General features: G+C 44.7%; 1 protein-coding gene across 2 annotated transcripts in view; it reads right to left on the bottom strand.

Annotated features, from left to right (window-relative positions):
* The window catches only part of sema3g (semaphorin 3G), a 194635-nt gene that overhangs the window by 30087 nt on the left and 147353 nt on the right, over window positions 1-17195 (bottom strand). For both annotated transcript variants that reach the window (XM_043707662.2, XM_043707661.2), the window contains exons 7-10: window positions 16144-16286; window positions 6289-6403; window positions 5875-5944; window positions 1413-1557 (exon numbers count right to left, since the gene is read on the bottom strand). In XM_043707662.2, the coding sequence (XP_043563597.1) occupies window positions 1413-1557; window positions 5875-5944; window positions 6289-6403; window positions 16144-16286 (473 nt within the window). The remainder of the gene's footprint in view (window positions 1-1412; window positions 1558-5874; window positions 5945-6288; window positions 6404-16143; window positions 16287-17195) is intronic.

Below are 17195 nucleotides of genomic sequence, written 5' to 3'. Positions count from 1 at the left end.
CCAGTCCACACCGACCCTCTGAACAGTAACCCACCCAGACTCATTTCCCTCTGACTAATGCACCTAACACTATAGGCAATTTAGCATGGCCAATTCACCTAACCTGCACATCTTTGGACTGTGGGAGGAAACCCACGCAGACAGGAGGAGAAAGTGCAAACTCCACACAAACAGTCACCCAAGGCTGGAATTGAACCTGGGACCCTGGTGCTGTGAGGCAGCAGTGCTAACCGCTAAGCCACCGTGCCGCCCCTAATTAGTTATTCCTTTATCTATGCTAATGTGCTACCTCTGCTTAAGCCTTATAATTAATTTTGTTTAGGTGGAAAACTCACATTTTTCACCTTCACACTGAACATGAGATGTTATCAAGTTGTGATGGCTGTATCCTGGAGATTATCGATTGATCCTGTCACATTGCACTCTACTTGGTCTGGAATGGCTTAGTCCCTGGTTGTCACCAGAATGTACTGCTCTATGAAACTAGTCCATATATATTTTATGAACTTAGTTTCTCAGGCCACCTTTGTCAACCTGACTTGTCCAATTTACATGTCGATTAATGTCACCCCTGATTATTGTGGTACCCTTCTCATCCCAATTACTCCTTCCTGTGGAATCTGTCCCTGTGTTAGCCTGAGCTTGCCAACTGAGCTGCCTGGATGGGTGTAGCCCCAAAAACACTCAAGAAGCTTGGCACCATCCAGGTCAAAACAGCCAGCTTGATTGGCACTACATCCACAGGCGTCCACTCCCTCCACCATCCATGCTCAGTAGTAGCAGTGTACACTATCTACAAGATGCACTGCAGAAAATCACCAAAGATCCTCAGACAGTACCTTCCAAACCCACGAACATTTCCATCTAGGAGGACAAAGGAAGCAGATATATGGGAACACCACTACCTGCAAGTTCCCCTCCAAGCCACTCACCATCCTGACTTGGAAATATATCACTGTTCCTTCACTGTCACTGCATCAAAATCCCGAAATTCCCTCTTTAATGTCATTGTGGGTTAATCTGCAGTAAGTGGACTGCAGTGGTTCAGGAAGGCATCTCAACCCCACCTTCTCAAGGGCAACTGGGGATGGACAATAAACGCTGGCCAGCCAGCAACACCCCCACTTCTCACAAATGAATACATTTTTAAAAAGTAAAACATTATAACACAAACAAGTCTTCCCACTTGGCCTAAGAATAGTGACAGCATGTTTAGCAGCCTCCAAAGGGCATGTGCAGAGATAAAAAGCTAAAATAAGTTAAATAGATTTTCACTACTGAAATAAAACACAAAAGCTTCGAGTGAAACAACAGAACTAAAGATTCATTTCCTGGTTTCTCCCTGTAACACTCGGACTATTTGGAGAGAAGAAAGCAGCATTTAATGATGGTTCCCAAGGTAGAATACTCACAGATCCAGGTCTTGGATAAGGTACCTTGCCCTCATAAGCAGTCCACTGATAGTCAGGTCCTTCCTTGTGAGCGTACGGTCCGTTGAACACCTCTCGTATATCAGCCATATGATAGACACAAACAGCATAACCTTGGAATACATTGCTGAAATAATATTTACAATATTTTTAAAAAATGAAATACCAAAATAAAATCCCTTTATGTCAGTATTTCAAATTAGAACCAAACTTTACACCATGTCTCAAAACTCTGCTTCTCAAACCATCTACGGCTAACATTCCCACTGTCGTTTACCCCCACTTTTAACATTTGACCATATGTAGTATGTATGGCCATCCAGTCAATATGAAACTGGACAAAGACTGTAAACTCAAACTCCACCAGCATAATCAGTAGAACTGAAGTCTAAATGTAGCAATTTGTAGCCTATAAATGGGAAAAAATGACTGTGAAAGTTGCCTGTGGTAAGAAAACCCAATCTGCAGTGTTGGACCTGTCATCCCAACTTAGTCTGAGCCCTATGTGATTTCAGTCCCACCAGCAGAGGTTTGACATTTCTTGTTTTCGGGAAGTGATGGTCTGGTGGCATTCTGGCTGGACTGTTCATCCAGAGACCCAGCTCATGTTCTGGGGACCTGGATTTGAATCCCACCACGGCAGATAGTTGAATTTGAATTCAATAAAAATCTGGAATTAAGAGTCTAATGGTGACCACAAATTCATTGCCAATTGTCAGGGGAAAACCTCATCTGGTTCACTAATGCCCTTTAGGGAAGGAAACTGCCATCCTTACCTGGTCTGGCCTACATGTGACTCCAGACCCACAGCAATGTGGTTGACTCTTAACTGCCCTCTGGGCAATTAGGGATGGACAATAAATTCTGGCCTAGCCAGCGACGCCCTCATCCCATGAGCGAATAAAAAAGAAAATAATCAATGGGAGAAAGGGAATAAGTGCTGCATTGTCAGCGTCATAATCCTAAAGCAAGTTTCAAAGAAAAAAATCTTATACCCATTTAATATTATTCCATTTAATCCATACCTACATCTAATTATTATTAACTGCGTTAACATAAGACAGGATTTCCAATAATTCTTCATCACGTCAGCCTCGACAGTGAATGATGGAAAGCTGACACAGTCCGGTCTGATCCCATTCCCATCCAACAGCAGGAGTTACTGAACTGTGGCTGCTTTTCCTCTCCCTTGTCCAGGGACGTTGAGTTTAATTGCACAGCTCTATCATATGTTTACCTGTTATCAGATCCAGCTAACCCAGGCACAGTCCCACCGCTCTGTCAAACTACCTTCATTGCTATTTATTTTCATAGAACCTCAAGGAACTGCAGAGCAAACTGCAGCTGAATCGAAAGTAATCCGATATTCATAAGCCATTGGGCCTGTGTTCTCACAGTTTATATTTTTTGAAACTGTAAAGTAAATTTGTAAACCTAATACTCCGTTCCAATTATACGTAAGAGGACAAAGCAGCCCGCTTGAATGGTACCCCATCAATCATGTTCGGTATTCACTCCCTCCATCATGGGTCCACAGGGGCGGCAGTGTAGACCATTCATAAGTTGCACTGCGGGAACGCACCAAGACGATTTAAGCATGAACAAATCCTGTAGAGTCTACCACCTGGAAGCATAAGGGAAGCAGATACACAGGAACACTACCTCCTGCAAATTCCCCTCCAAGTCACACACCATCCTGATCTGGAACAGAATCACTGTTCCTTCATTGATACTGTGGAACACCCTGTGTAACAGCACTATGGGCATCCCTACACATTTCAGGACTGTAGTTGTTCAAGAAAGCAACTCACTACCGTCTTTCTCCAGGGTACTTAGGGACCGGAACCAAATGTTGGCCTAGCCCAGTAATGCTCACGTACAATAAATACGCTTTGAAAGTATAGAAGTTTTGAATTGACTGTGCTTAAAGCAACAAATGCTAGAGATCACAGTGGGTCAGACAGCATCCATGGAGACAGAGGAAGCTAACCTCTAGGTGACTCTTTATCAGAGCCAGCTAAACTGGAAACATTAGCTTGCTCTGTCTCCATGGACACTGTCTGACCCGCTGTGATCTCCAGTGTTTATTGTTTTTAGCACCTGCAGGAATTTACTTCCTGAATTGACTGTGGGTGTTTTTTGTGGATGCCCAGTTAATGGTTCATGGCTTTCTCTAGACCCTTCTGTTGTATATTTTATACCTCAGATCTGTGTAGTGGTGACACTACAATCATAAAACCCCTACAGTGTGGTAACAGGCCATTTGGCCCAACAAGTCCACACCGACCCTCCAAAGAGTAATCCACCCAAACCCATTCCCCTACTTTATGTCTACCCCTGACTAAGGCACCTAACCTACACATCCTTGTGAAACATGAGCAATTCTTCTAACCTGCACATCCTTGAATTATGGGAGGAAACCAGAGCACCCGGAGGAAAGCCACACACTGAACAGGGAGAATGTGCAAACTCCACACAGATGGCATGGGGCAGCATGGTGGCTCAGTGGTTAGCACTGCTGCCTCACAGCACCAGGGTCCCAGGTTCGATTCCAGCCTTGGGTTACTGTCTGTGTGGAGTTTGCACATTCTCCCTGTGTCTGCGTGGGTTTCCTCCGAGTGCTCCGGTTTCCTCCCACAGCCCAAAAAAAGATGTGCAGGTCAGGTGAATTAGCCAGACTAAATTGCCCATAGTGATAGGTGCATTCATCAGAGAGAAGTGAGTCAGGGTGGGTTACTCTTCGGAGGGTCGGGGTGGACTGGTTGGGCCGAAGGGCCTGCTTCCACACTGTAGGGAATCTAACCTACTCAGATAGTCACCCGAGGCAGGAATCGAACCCAGGTCCCTGGTGCTGTAATGCAGCAGCGCTAACCACTGAGCCATACTGCCACCCTGAGAGGTGTGCAGTAGATTTTGGTTCACAATGCTTTAAAATGTCTACAGCTTGCTTCTGGCTCTTCCTTTCAGCTCTTTCTACGACTCCGTTTACTTTGTTTTTGAGTTCCCATCAAGGGGTTTAACCAGTCACAGGCAGTGAGCTGATTTACATAATCCAGCATACAACAAATGGACACTGCACCCTCTGCAGTGGATGCATTGGGTTGTTGCTTATGTTAACTGGTTGGTCATGACACTGGAAATATCACATACTAATGCAGTTCATATACCTGACATGTTACTGGAAGAAAGTGAGGACTGCAGATGCTCGAGATCAGAGTTGAGAGTGTGGTGCTGGAAAAACACAGCAGGTCAGGCAGCATCTGAAGAGCATGAGAATTGACGTTTTCTGGGAACATGATCCTCTGGTGTACCCTGCATCTGTTTTTATCTCCAAACAATAGGTTTCTCGCCAGTTTCTATCCCTAGGTGTCCCTGTTCTAAAACTCAATCCCACAACCAATCATCTTAAGAGAGAAATGCAGTAATTTAATGCACCACATCATACATGTTATAACAGGAGTTACCAACCCCTTTGCTTTTTCTTTATTTTCCTGTGTTTCTTGCCTCTTAGAAACCTGGCCATAAAATCCCAACTTCAAAGAATCTGGAGCTTTAATCTATGAGCCTAACTGGTCAGATTAAAACACAAGAAGACTCACTGAGCATGTAGTGTCCCACTTATGTGCTGAACGTAGCTGTTATTGGGTAGCTGTTAAAGCCTAGGGCCAAACCTGGATCGATCATATTCCAAACTACTATTCCAAGGCAGTATAGTGAGAAAGTTACTGCCTTTCAGATAAGGTTTTAAATCAAAGTCCTCAATACCTCTTTTCTGACGGACATAGAATCGTAGAATCCCTACACTGTGGAAGGAAGCCATTCAGCCCATCAAGTCCACACCGACCCCGAGCGCCCGGAGGAAACCCACGCAGACATGCAGAGAATGTGCAAACTCCACACAGACGGTCACCCGAGACAGGAATCAAACCTGGGTCCCTGGCACTATGAGGCAGTTGGGTTAACCACTTAGCCACCGTACCACCCCACCTCTTTTTAAAAGGATGTGGGCATCACCAGCTGGGCCAACATTTATTTCCTGTGAACTGAGTGGCTTGCTAGGCCATTTCGGAGGGTAGTTAAGAGTCAACTACATTGTTGTAGGTCTGGAGTCACATGTAGGCCAGACCGGGTGAGGATGGCAGTTTCCTTCTCTAAAGGACATCAATTGAACAAGATGAGTTTTCCTGACAATCAATGATAATTTTGCCATGCTCATAATTACTAGTTGTGTATTCCACCAAGCTCCATGGTGGATTTGAACCCAGTACATTAGTATGAGCACTGGGTTTTAATTCAGTGACATTGTCCTAAATCACTTTTTTTTCCGAACATCCAGAGATTGTGGATGGGAGAGATAAGTACAAGCAGAATAAACTCCCACTGCATCGCAACATCCATACACTGTCACTTTTCTTAGTTAAGACTAAATGAAAAGGTTTCCTACCTTATTGTGCTAAATAGAGCATAAATTTCAGGATTCTTCTCATCTTTCGTTCTCAGTAGAAACACATCCTCTGTAACACAGGTGAAGTGAAATTATACAGAATCCCCCAAACAAACCATTCTTATTTTGAAGGAAGCTTTTTTTGGCAGTTAGAATTCTCTGTATTGAGTTTGAATGTGCACTTTACAAAAACAGAGAATTAACAGCATGCCTTGGCACTAGCCCCAGGGCAAATGTGTTCTTCTCCTAGTGAAAGAGTAAGTGTATCCTAAAGGAACACACCTGGGATTTCCCTGGTTTTGCCTTTGGCTTTGCTGGAGCTGCCCAGTGTTGACATATCGTTCATGGATCCCCTCATTGCTAATGTTCCTCGACTTAACAATGACAACTGCAGCAAAATAATCTCCTACTTACCAAGCTCATCAAAGTACGTGTCTATTCCATCAGGTCCCGGGACAGAACATATCAGCCTGGCTTTGACAAATGTGCTCCATTTGTTTACTAGTGCCCTTTGACCTCCTGCGTCATTCTGAAACATACCATTGTAAACACCTCATTAATTATGTTGCATAATTTTCTGGCATCATTAACTCCTTAAATAAAGGCTTCTTCCACTCAGTTAGACAGCTGACATGCTAATTCCTATAAACATTTCAAGGGAAGATCGAAATCTGCATTGAGATTAAATCATAAAAGGACATTTTATCACAGCTCTGTCTTCCACTTCTCTGTTTCAGCTGGGTCTGCATGGCAAACTGGTATCTGTATTTAGATAGGGCACACTAAATCACTAAAACCTGCTGAAACTGTAGCCCTGATAACGAAAACCTGTACATGGTCTTGAAGATTTCAAGTGAAGGGTCTGTGGCTATTTCCCTTGACAGCGTGTTCCATTGTGCGACTGAGACTCCATTGGGTCGAAAGATTTTTGATACACTGTCTAGTAACAACTGGCTTTTGTACCTTGTGCAGATGGCTGTCTTGTGTCTTACCTGAATCAACGTGTCAAAATAGCAACCTTTCTTTATTGCTTGTCTTAATTTATGTCAGAACAATTGACAAGCATTCAAGAGTACCTAGGATTAGAAAAAGGCCAAAAAGTTCATTTTATTTGAGATAATGAGCTTGTATCTTCCTGTAATATTCCATAATCCCTTCACCACTTTCAGGTACTAATCTATATTTATCAGAACCACAGTTTGGAGGACTTACTGTTGACCTAGTAACTAAATCACTGTATCAAAATTATGCTCACATGCATATGAATGACCTTGGCTTGGCATACAGGGGAAAATTTTTAAAGTTGCACATTACACAAATCGTCGAAATATATGTAAACAGAACAACATTATACCTAGGAGCAGCAGCAGGCCATTCAGCCCCACGAGCCTGTGCTGTCATTCAAAATGATCATGGCTGATCTCAACTCAGCCTCGACCCCGCTTTCCTGCCCGATCTCCATTACCTTTCAATCCGTGGACTGCAGCAGTTCAAGAATGCAGTTCATCACCACGTTCTCAACAGCAAAGGCGCATGAGCAACTAATGCTGGTCATTCGAGCAACACCAGCATGGTGTGAGAGAACTAAAGAACCCTCAGGTTTTCCTGTTAAAATTCAGTAGGTTAACTGTCCCACATGCTGAATGGGATCTTAGTGCTTGTTGAATTTTAGTTGGCAGGCAATAAAAATGAGAAATTAAACTGTTCCCTGGGAGTTTGATTCTGCAGTGATATTGCAGCAAGCATGACATCCAAGCCAGGTGCACCCTCATGAAATGACTGAACTCCATTTGCCTCCTACAAAGCTGTGGAATTGAACCATTCACCAGCATTACACTGCCTATCTGTTCCATAATCCTGCTCTTTCCCAAACAGTTTAGTTTGTTGATTCAAATGTGAGCATTTCAAACACAGAACCTTCTGTGTGATTGATGAGGAAAGGGTTATCTACACCAGCCTTGTAAAGGTTATCAGTTCATTCTCCCCAGTCAGGTTATCAGACATGATAATCACTGATTATGGCTAATGATGGATGTCACTAATGTGAAATCCACATACAAAACACAAAGGCATGGGTACTACCAGTTATGGAACCAACGTGGATCAGTGGAGTTTTTGATGTTGAGACACAGTGGACAGTAAGATCATGATTCCATTGCAAGCTAGCTGATGACATTGGAGCATAGAATTCCTAACAGTGTGGAAACAGGCCATTTGGCCCATCACGTCCACACCAACCATCTGAAGAGCATGCCACTCCCTCTATTCTATCCCGGTAACCCTGCATTTTCCCATTACTAATCCCCCTAGCCTACACATTCCTGGACACTATGGAGCAATTTAGCTTGGCCAATCCACTTAACCTGCACATCTTTGAGCTCTAGGAGGAAACCAGAGCTCCTAGAGGAAGCCCACACAGACACAGGAGAACATACAAATTTCAGACAGACAATCACCCTGAGGGTGAAATCGAATCTGGGCCCCTGCTGCTGTGAGGCAGCAGTGCTAACTACTGAGCCAGACAATAGTGTAGCATTGAAAGAAGGCCATTCGGACTAAGACCTTTTGGAACAGAAAGCCACCTAGTCTCACCCTTTCCCCAGAGCCTTGCACCATTTTTTCTTTTAAGAATTTATCCATAGGTTAAAATTCTATGAAGACAGAGGTGCTAAATGTAAATTTGGTTAATAAAACAAGAATGTAAAGCTGATCTCACTAAAGTAGCCATGACAATTATCGCCAAATCACAGAAACTGATCAAGTTCACTAATGTCCTTTACAGAAGGAAATCTATTGTCCTTACCTGGTCTGACCTACACAACACTCCAGACCCATTGTAATGTGGTTGACTCTCAACCACTCTCTGAAATGATCAAACAAGTCTTTAGTCCAAATGCAATGAGTGACTGGCAACCAATACTGGCCTTGTCAGTGATAAATTAAATTAAATTAAATGGATGAATTAAAATCTGCTCCAACCATCCTTTCAGGCAATGCATTCAGATTGTAATTGTTGTACAAATAACGATTTTCTCATTTCTCCCCCAGCTTCTTTGGTAATTATCTTTCATTGGTCAGGGCACTGAGTACTGGAGTCAGGATGTCATGTCGCCGTGTTAGGCTTCACTTAGACGAAGGATGTGGAACCTTTGCAGAAGAGGTTTACCAGGATACTGCCTGGATTAGAGGATATGAGATGTGAGGAGAGGCTAGAAAAACTCGGATTGTTTTCTATGGAGTGGTGGAGGCTGAAGGGAGACTTGATAGTTTATAAAATTATGAGATGCATGAACAGGGTTGACGGTCTGAATTTTTTTCCCAGAGTTGAAATGTCTAATACTAAGGGGCATTTAAGGTGAAAGGGGGAAAGTTCAAAGGAGATGTGAGGAGACAAGTTTTTTACACAGAGAGTGGTAGGAGTCTGGAATGCATTGCCAAGGTGGTGGTGGAGGCAGATACTATAGGGGCGATAAAGGAACTTTAAGATAAGCGCATGGATATGCAAGGAATAGAGGGACATGGACCAAGGACAGGCAGAAGGGATTACTTTAATTTGGTGTCATGTTCGGCATAACATCGTGGGCCGAAGGGCCCGTTCCTGTGCTCTACTGTTCCATGTTCTATCTTAAATCTTTGTTTTCTCATTTCCAATTCTCCTCCCCACAGAAGCAGTTTTTTCCCCTCTTTGTTCTATTGGAACCCTTCCTAATTTTGAATACCATCACTCAATCTCCCTTCACCTTCCCTGATCCAAAGGAGAACAATCCCAGCTTCTCTCGTTTTACTACATCTCTTCAGAATTATTTCTTGCTCATGAAGAGGGCTCATGCTTGTGGGTGGCACGGTGGCTCAGTGGTTAGCACTGCTACCTCACAGCGCCAGAGACCCGGGTTCAATTCCTGCTTCAGGTGACTGACTGTGTGGAGTTTGCACGTTCTCCCCGTGTCTGCGTGGGTGTGCTCCGGTTTCCTAAATTGCCCATAGTGTTAGGTGAAGAGGTAAATGTATGGGTGGGTTACGCTTCAGTGGGTCGGTATGGACTTGTTGGGCTAAAGGGCCTGTTTCCACACTATAAGTAATCTAATCACTCTATTCTTTCAGTCCCTCATCTCACTATAATTCCAAAGTGTTGTCGTGGCTCCTGTCTGTTTGACATTCCGAGGGAATGGGCTAACTCTTTTCTCCGTGTGGGGTGAGTAGAGACACCTCGCACCACAGCATGTGACTAGACTAACAAAAGCAGAAATTGCTGGAAAAGCTCATTAGATCTGGCAGCATCTGTGGAGAGAAATCAGAGTTAACTTCTTGGGTCCAGTGACCCTTCCTCAGAACTGATGGCAGTTAGGAAGAAGTTATTTCATCTGTAGAAGATATGCTGGGGGAGAGGATAAGGACTAAATGATAGGTGGAGATAGAGCCCAAAGAGACAGAAGAACAGTTGGACAAAGGAGTGGATGACAATCAGCCTAGGAGAATGAATGGGGACAATTAGTGGCTGACAATGTGTAATAGCAGACCATGTGGTAGCAAGCTGAAAATGTGTTGCTGGAAAAGCGCAGCAGGTCAGGCAGCATCCAGGGAACAGGAGAATCGACGTTTCGGGCATAAACCTTTCTTCAGGAATGAGGAAGGGCTTATGCCCGAAATGTCGATTCTCCTATTCCCTGGATGGTGCCTGACCTGCTGCGCTTTTCCAGCAACACATTTTCAGCTCCGATCTCCAGCATCTGCAGACCTCACTTTCTCCATGTGATAGCAAGACCTGGTAAGTGGGGGTTGGGGTAAGAACATGGGAGAAGGTGCTTCAAGCCCTAAACTTTTTGAACTCGACATTGAGTCAGAAGACTGTAGAGTTCCCAAGCAGAAAATGAGGTGCTGATCTTTCAGCTTGTGCTGAGCTTCACTGGAGCACTGCAGCAAGCCTGAGGCAGGGATGTTGGCTAGGGAACAGGGTGGGGTGTTGAAGTGGTAGGCAACTGAAGGCTCAGGGTCAGTTTTGCGAAACAGAACGGAGATGTTCTACAAAGTGGTCACCCAGTCTACGCTTCGTTTCCCCAAAGTAGGGGAGACCAAGTGGCCAGAGTGTTTTGCTCACCAAGAAAGCTCTGATTAAGTTGAGAAAAAGATGTAACAACTCATGTCTATCAAGGAACAGCAGTCCTCCCTCTCTCTCCCTCTCTGTCCTCCTCCATCAGCTCGATGAAGCCCAAGCTTATTTCTCACGCTGTGGCTGTTAATCTCCACAGGTCAGAGGATGAACGGGCAGAATAATCAAAGCAACATCGCACCATTTTGTGGCATTCTTAGTCCCAGGAATGAGAAAAGAATTTAATAAAACCTATCACAAGGATAGCTTAGGACCCATCTATTAAAGAAAACTTGATACATTTTCCGCAAATCCAAAACATTAACAGAAAAGTAAGTCTTAAAGGAAGGTTCCAGAACTGACTCAACTGCACTATCCTCCTTGAAGTGAAAAACGTGCTCATTTTAAAAAAAATCGTTCATTGAGAGCTCGTTTCGGGACTCCACCGTTATGGTCTTTCTGAAAAATTCCAATAAAAAGACTTGCCCCGTTAAAAAAAAAGTGTTAAAACAAATCATGATCTGAAAGAAAAACATTAAAAATAAAGCAACTGCTGTCAAAATCATAAAAGGCTTCCTGGCGCCTATTAAACAATTTCCTGGGCTCGAAACTTCAACTCACACGTTCGGGTTTTACTGTCTGTCAGACTCCAGGAAACACATTTCCAGCTATGACAACAGTCGCTGGGATCTTCAATCCCAAATCCCCAGCAAGATGGAATAAAAATGTATCAGGCAAACATCTGGTCGACATTCATGGAAGAGGTGGCTCCAAGGGGAGGGGGAGGTAGATGTTGTTGGGGTATGGGGGTGGGTAAAGGTGAAGGGAGAGATCACCTCTGCTTGCTGTCCCCCAAGTGGCACTCCAGGCTAAATCCAGCAGTGTTTTATTTGAAAGCAGAGTTATACTATAATCCAACACTACTGTTCAGGCAGACTGATGGATCTTACTGCATTGTACACTCTCCTACAGGCTCCCAACAACTGAAACATACTGCGTGACCCAAAATCATAGTCATCATAGAATCGCTACAGTGTGGAAAAAGGCCATTTGGCCCAACAAGTCCACACCAACCCTCCGAAGAGCATCCCACCCAGACCCATTCCCCCACCCTATGTTTCCCCTAACTAATGCACCTAACCTACACATCCCTGAACATTATGGGCAATTTTAGCATGGCCAATTCACCTAACCTGCACATCCTTCAACTGTGGGAAACCGGAGCACTCGGAGGAAACCCTCGCAGATACAGGGAGAATGTACAAACTTCACATAGATGGTCACCTGAGGTGGAAATCAAACCCAGGTCCCTGGCGCTGTGAGGCAGCAGTGCTAACCACTGAGCCACCGTGCTGCCCTATACAGTGAGACCTGGGGTTCCATCAGCTGAAACAAGAGGAGAAATCACTGGAGAAACTCAGCACGTCTGGCAGCATCTGTGGACAGAGAAAGCAGAGTTAACATTTTGGGTCCAGTGACCCTTCTTCAGAACTGATGGTAGCTCGAAAAAGGTGCTGAAGAAAGAGTGGTGTGAGTGGGGGAGGGGTAAACAATAGGTGGAGATGGAGACCACAGAGAGAGAAGAACACAGTTGGACAGACAAAGGAGTGGGTAAATGTCAGCCCGGGAGAATGAATAGCTACTAATGGGGATTCTTATTGGCTGATGATGGACTGCTTGTGGTAACAGCCCATGCGATGACAGCAAGATAGAGGAACTGAGGGAATGGATTAGAGTCTTTACAGGAAGCAAGTGTGAGGATGTATAGTCAAGGTAACTGTGGGATTCAGTGGGTTTGTAGTACCTGTACTTCACTCAATCTAGCCTATTGCATTCGCTGTCCACAATGTGGTCCCCTCCACATTACAGAAATTAAGCGTAGACTGGGGGACTGTTTCGCAGAATACCTACGTTCTGTCCGCAACCCTGAACTTCCTGTTGCTTGCCACTTTAACACAGCACCCTGTCCCCTGGCCAACATCTCTGTCTCAGGCTTGCTGCAATGCTCCAGTGAAACTCAGTGCAAGCTAGAAGAATGGCACTCATCTTTTGGGAACTCTACAGCCTTCAAGACTCAATGTAGAGTTCAATAACTTTAGGGTTTGAACATCACCTTCCATGTCCCAGGTTCAATTCCAGCCTGTGTGGAGTTTACACATTCTCCCCGTGTCTGCGTGGGTTTCCTCCGGGTGCTCTGGTTTCCTCCCACTGTCCAAAAATGTGCAGGTCAGGTGAATTGGCCATGCTAAATTGTCCATAGTGTTAGGTGCATTAGTCAGAGGGAAATGGGTCTGGGTGGGTTACTCTTCAGAGGGTCAGTGTGGACTTGTTGGGTCGAAGGGCCTGTTTCCAAACTGTACGGAATCTAATCTGGAATTCTCTGTACAGTTCTGGTTACCATATTCTTTTGGGTGGCACAGTGGCACAGTGGTTAGCACTGCTGTCTCACAGCACCAGAGACCCGGGTTCAAATCCTGCCTCAGGAAACTGTCTGTGTGGAGTTTGCACATTCTCCCCGTGTCTGCGTGGGTTTCCTCTGGGTGCTCCGGTTTCCTCCCATAGTCCAAAAATGTGCAAGTTAGGTGAATTGGCCATGCTAAATTACCCATAGTGTTAGGTGAAGGGGTAAATGTAGGGGAATGGGTCTGGGTGGGTTGCTCTTCGGAGGGTCGGTGTGGACTTGTTGGGCCAAAGGGCCTGTTTCCACACTGTAAGTAATCTAATCTAATCTTACCCCAACCACCACACACCAGGCCTTGTCATCACATGGGCCACTGTCAGCCACTAACAGTCGCCATTAGCAGTTATTGATTCTCCCAGGCTGACCTTTATCTACTCCTTTGTCTGCCTGAAAGTTGATCTCTCTCTGTCTCACTGGGTACCATCACTACCTATTGTTTACTTATCCCCCTCCCTGCCCAACCTCATCTTCGGCATATATACCAACCATTTCCCAGTGACAAACAGTTCTGAAGAAGGGTCACTGGACCCGAAATGTTAACGTTGATTTCTCTCCACAGATACTGCCAGACCTGCTGAGCTTTTCCAGCAATTTTCGCATCTGATTTCCAGCATCTGCAGTTTTTTTTTGTTACTGTTCCATTAGCTGGGTCTGGGTGGGCTGCTCTTCAGTGCGGGTCAGCGTGGACTCGATGTGCCAAACGGCCTCCTTCCTCAGTATAGGAGATTCTATAAATGTGCTATTGAAATGCAGGCAGCAGTTGTTTTAACCCTCTTCATTTCCATTGACATTCTAAAAAATCCCAGAGTTTCAATAAAGAGCGAATAGAGTCATAGAGTCATAGAGATGTACAGCACAGAAACAGACCCTTCAGTCCAAATCATCCATGCCGTACAGATATCCCAACCCAATCTAGACCCACCTGCCAGCACCCAGCCCATATCCCTCCAAACCCTTCCTATTCATATACCCATCCAAATGCCTCTTAAATGTAGCAATTGTACCAGCCTCCACCACTTCCTCTGGCAGCTCATTCCATACACGTATCACCCTCTGTGTGAAAAAGTTGCCCCTTAGGTCTCTTTTATATGTTTCCGCTCTCACCCTAAACCTATGCCCTCTAGTTCTGGACTCCCCCACCCCAGGGAAAGGACCTTGTCTATTTACCCTATCCATGCCTCTCATGATTTTATAAACCTCAATGAGGTCACCCCTCAGCCTCCGACACTCCAGCGAAAACAGCCCCAGCCCGTTCAGCCTCTCCCTATAGCTCAAATCCTTCAACCCTGGGAACTATAGACCGGTGAGCCTGACGTCAGTGGTGGGCAAGTTGTTGGAGGGAATCCTGAGGGACAGGACGTACATGTATTTGGAAAGGCAAGGACTGATTCGGGATAGTCAACATGGCTTTGTGCGTGGGAAAACATGTTTTACAAACTTGACTGAGTTTTTTGAAGAAGTAACAAAGAAGATTGATGAGGGCAGAGCAGTAGATGTGATCTATATGGACTTCAGTAAGGCGTTCGACAAGGTTCCCCATGGGAGACTGATTAGCAAGGTTCAATCTCATGGAATGCAGGGAGAACTAGCCATTTGGATACAGAACTGGCTCAAAAGTAGAAGACAGAAGGTGCTGGTGGAGGGTTGTTTTTCAGACTGGAGGCCTGTGACCAGTGCAGTGCCACAAAGATCGATGTTGGACCCTCTACTTTTTGTCATTTACATAAATGATTTGGATGCGAGCATAAGAGGTACAGTTAGTAAGTTTGCAGATGACACGAAAATTGGAGGTGTAGTGGACAGCGAAGAGGGTTACCTCAGATTACAACAGGATCTGGACCAGATGGGCCAATGGGCTGAGATGTGGCAGATGGAGTTTAATTCAGATAAATGCGAGGTGCTGCATTTTGGGAAAGCAAATCTTAGCAGGACTTATACACTTAATGGTAAGGTCCTAGGGAGTGTTGATGAACAAAGAGACTTTGGAGTGCAGGTTCATAGCTCTTTGAAAGTGGAGTAGCAAGTAGATAGGATCATGAAGAAGGCGTTTGGTATGCTTTCCTTTATTGGTCAGAGTATTGAATACAGGAATTGGGAGGTCATGTTGTGGCTGTACAGAGCATAGGTTAGGCCACTGTTGGAATATTGCGTGCAATTCTGTTCTCCTTCCTATCGGAAGGATGTTGTGAAACTTGAAAGTGTTCAAAAAAGATTTACAAGGACGTTGCCAGGGTTGGAGGATGTGAGCTACAGGGAGAGGCTGAACAGGCTGGGGCTGATTTCCCTGGAGCATCGGAGGCTGAGGGGTGACTTCATAGAGGTTTACAAAATTATGAGGGGCATGGATAGGATAAATAGACAAAGTCTTTTCCCTGGGGTCGCAGAGTCCAGAACTAGAGGGCATAGGTTTAGGGTGAGAGGGGAAAGGTATAAAAGAGACCTATGAGGCAACCTTTTCACCCAGAGGGTGGTACGTGTATGGAATGAGCTGCCAGAGGAAGTGGTGGAAGCTGGTACAGTCGCAGCATTTAAGAGGCATTTGGATGGGTATATGAATAGGAAGGGTTTGGAGGGATATGGGCTGAGTGCTGGCAGGTGGGACTAGATTGGGTTGGGATATCTCGAGCCATTCTCAAGCCATTCGGTCAAGTCAGGGCTGTTCATCTTCGTCTACCCTGTTTTGCCGCCTGATCCCCCATAATCCTCTGAATCTCCAACTCACTGCACAAATGCGTCCGATGCGGCTGTAGATTGCTCGGACTTTGCCCTCTGACTCCATGGCCTTCTCCGTGAAGAAAAAGTAAACCTTGTCATTGTCACGATCCACGTTGTCTGGAATGAGGTGAGCGGCCACAAACTTGGGGTCTGCAGGAAGAGGAGGAATACCCTGAGATGGTGCCAGGGGTTTAGGACCCTTCCACATAGTGAGTGGTAACGATCAGTACCGACTGCCTATGAGGCTGGTGGAAACTGAGATGATGCATTCAAAGGGATTTGGATGGGCACTTGAGGGGAATAAATTTGCAGAGCATTCCTCATGTGTTTATCCAGGTTCCCCTTGAAGGCAGCAATTTGTTCACCTTGATTATTCCATGGGGCAGCAAGCTGTACATTCTAACCACTCTATATGTAACACAATAAATTATTCAATGTATAACAAACTCCCTAAATAACATATTTTGCTCATATTGTTGAAAAAAATACATATTTTCAAAGATTTTCAACTTGTACTCATCTGGACAAATGCAAGAATGCCAAATTTCAAAGAGTGCAACAATTTACACCACATTCAAACGGAGAGTTGATTATTTGTGTGATGAAGCTGTCGCTTTAAAATGGTTACTTTGTCCTTGTTTTTTTTGAAGAGAGGTCGTAAAGGCAGAGGTGCTGAAGTGTCTAGTTTAACAATGGAAGGGGAATGGCCAGTTCTCCCAGTTCAGGCTTTTTCAGGTTTGTTTTAGCTGTAGCAGTCACAAGATGTGAGTGCCCAGGGGAGTTGCAAGTTTCGGTAAAGAATTCCTCTGACTTTCTTCTGAAATCTCTCTCTGGATGTTGTTCCCTCCTGCCTGTAAGAATCTGTGTTTGAATTTACCTTTTTGCCAAGGGATGTGTTTATGGGATGTTACTAGATTGAAACAGTTAGTTAGTTAAGTTGCTGTATTGGGTTGGTTAAGTTTTCCAATAGTTAAGTGATTCTAAATTCTGCTTTCTTTTGTTTCAACTGTAGTGTTTAAATAAATTCTGTTTTGCGTAAAGCTGAGTGATTTGACCAGC

Source organism: Chiloscyllium plagiosum, unplaced genomic scaffold (genome assembly GCF_037043375.1).
Source record: "Chiloscyllium plagiosum isolate Xiang-an unplaced genomic scaffold, Cpla_swu_hap1 HiC_scaffold_14, whole genome shotgun sequence".
Lineage (NCBI taxonomy): Eukaryota > Metazoa > Chordata > Chondrichthyes > Orectolobiformes > Hemiscylliidae > Chiloscyllium > Chiloscyllium plagiosum.
The sequence above is the reverse complement of the archived record's forward strand: the minus strand, read 5'-3'. Positions and strand labels throughout refer to the sequence as shown.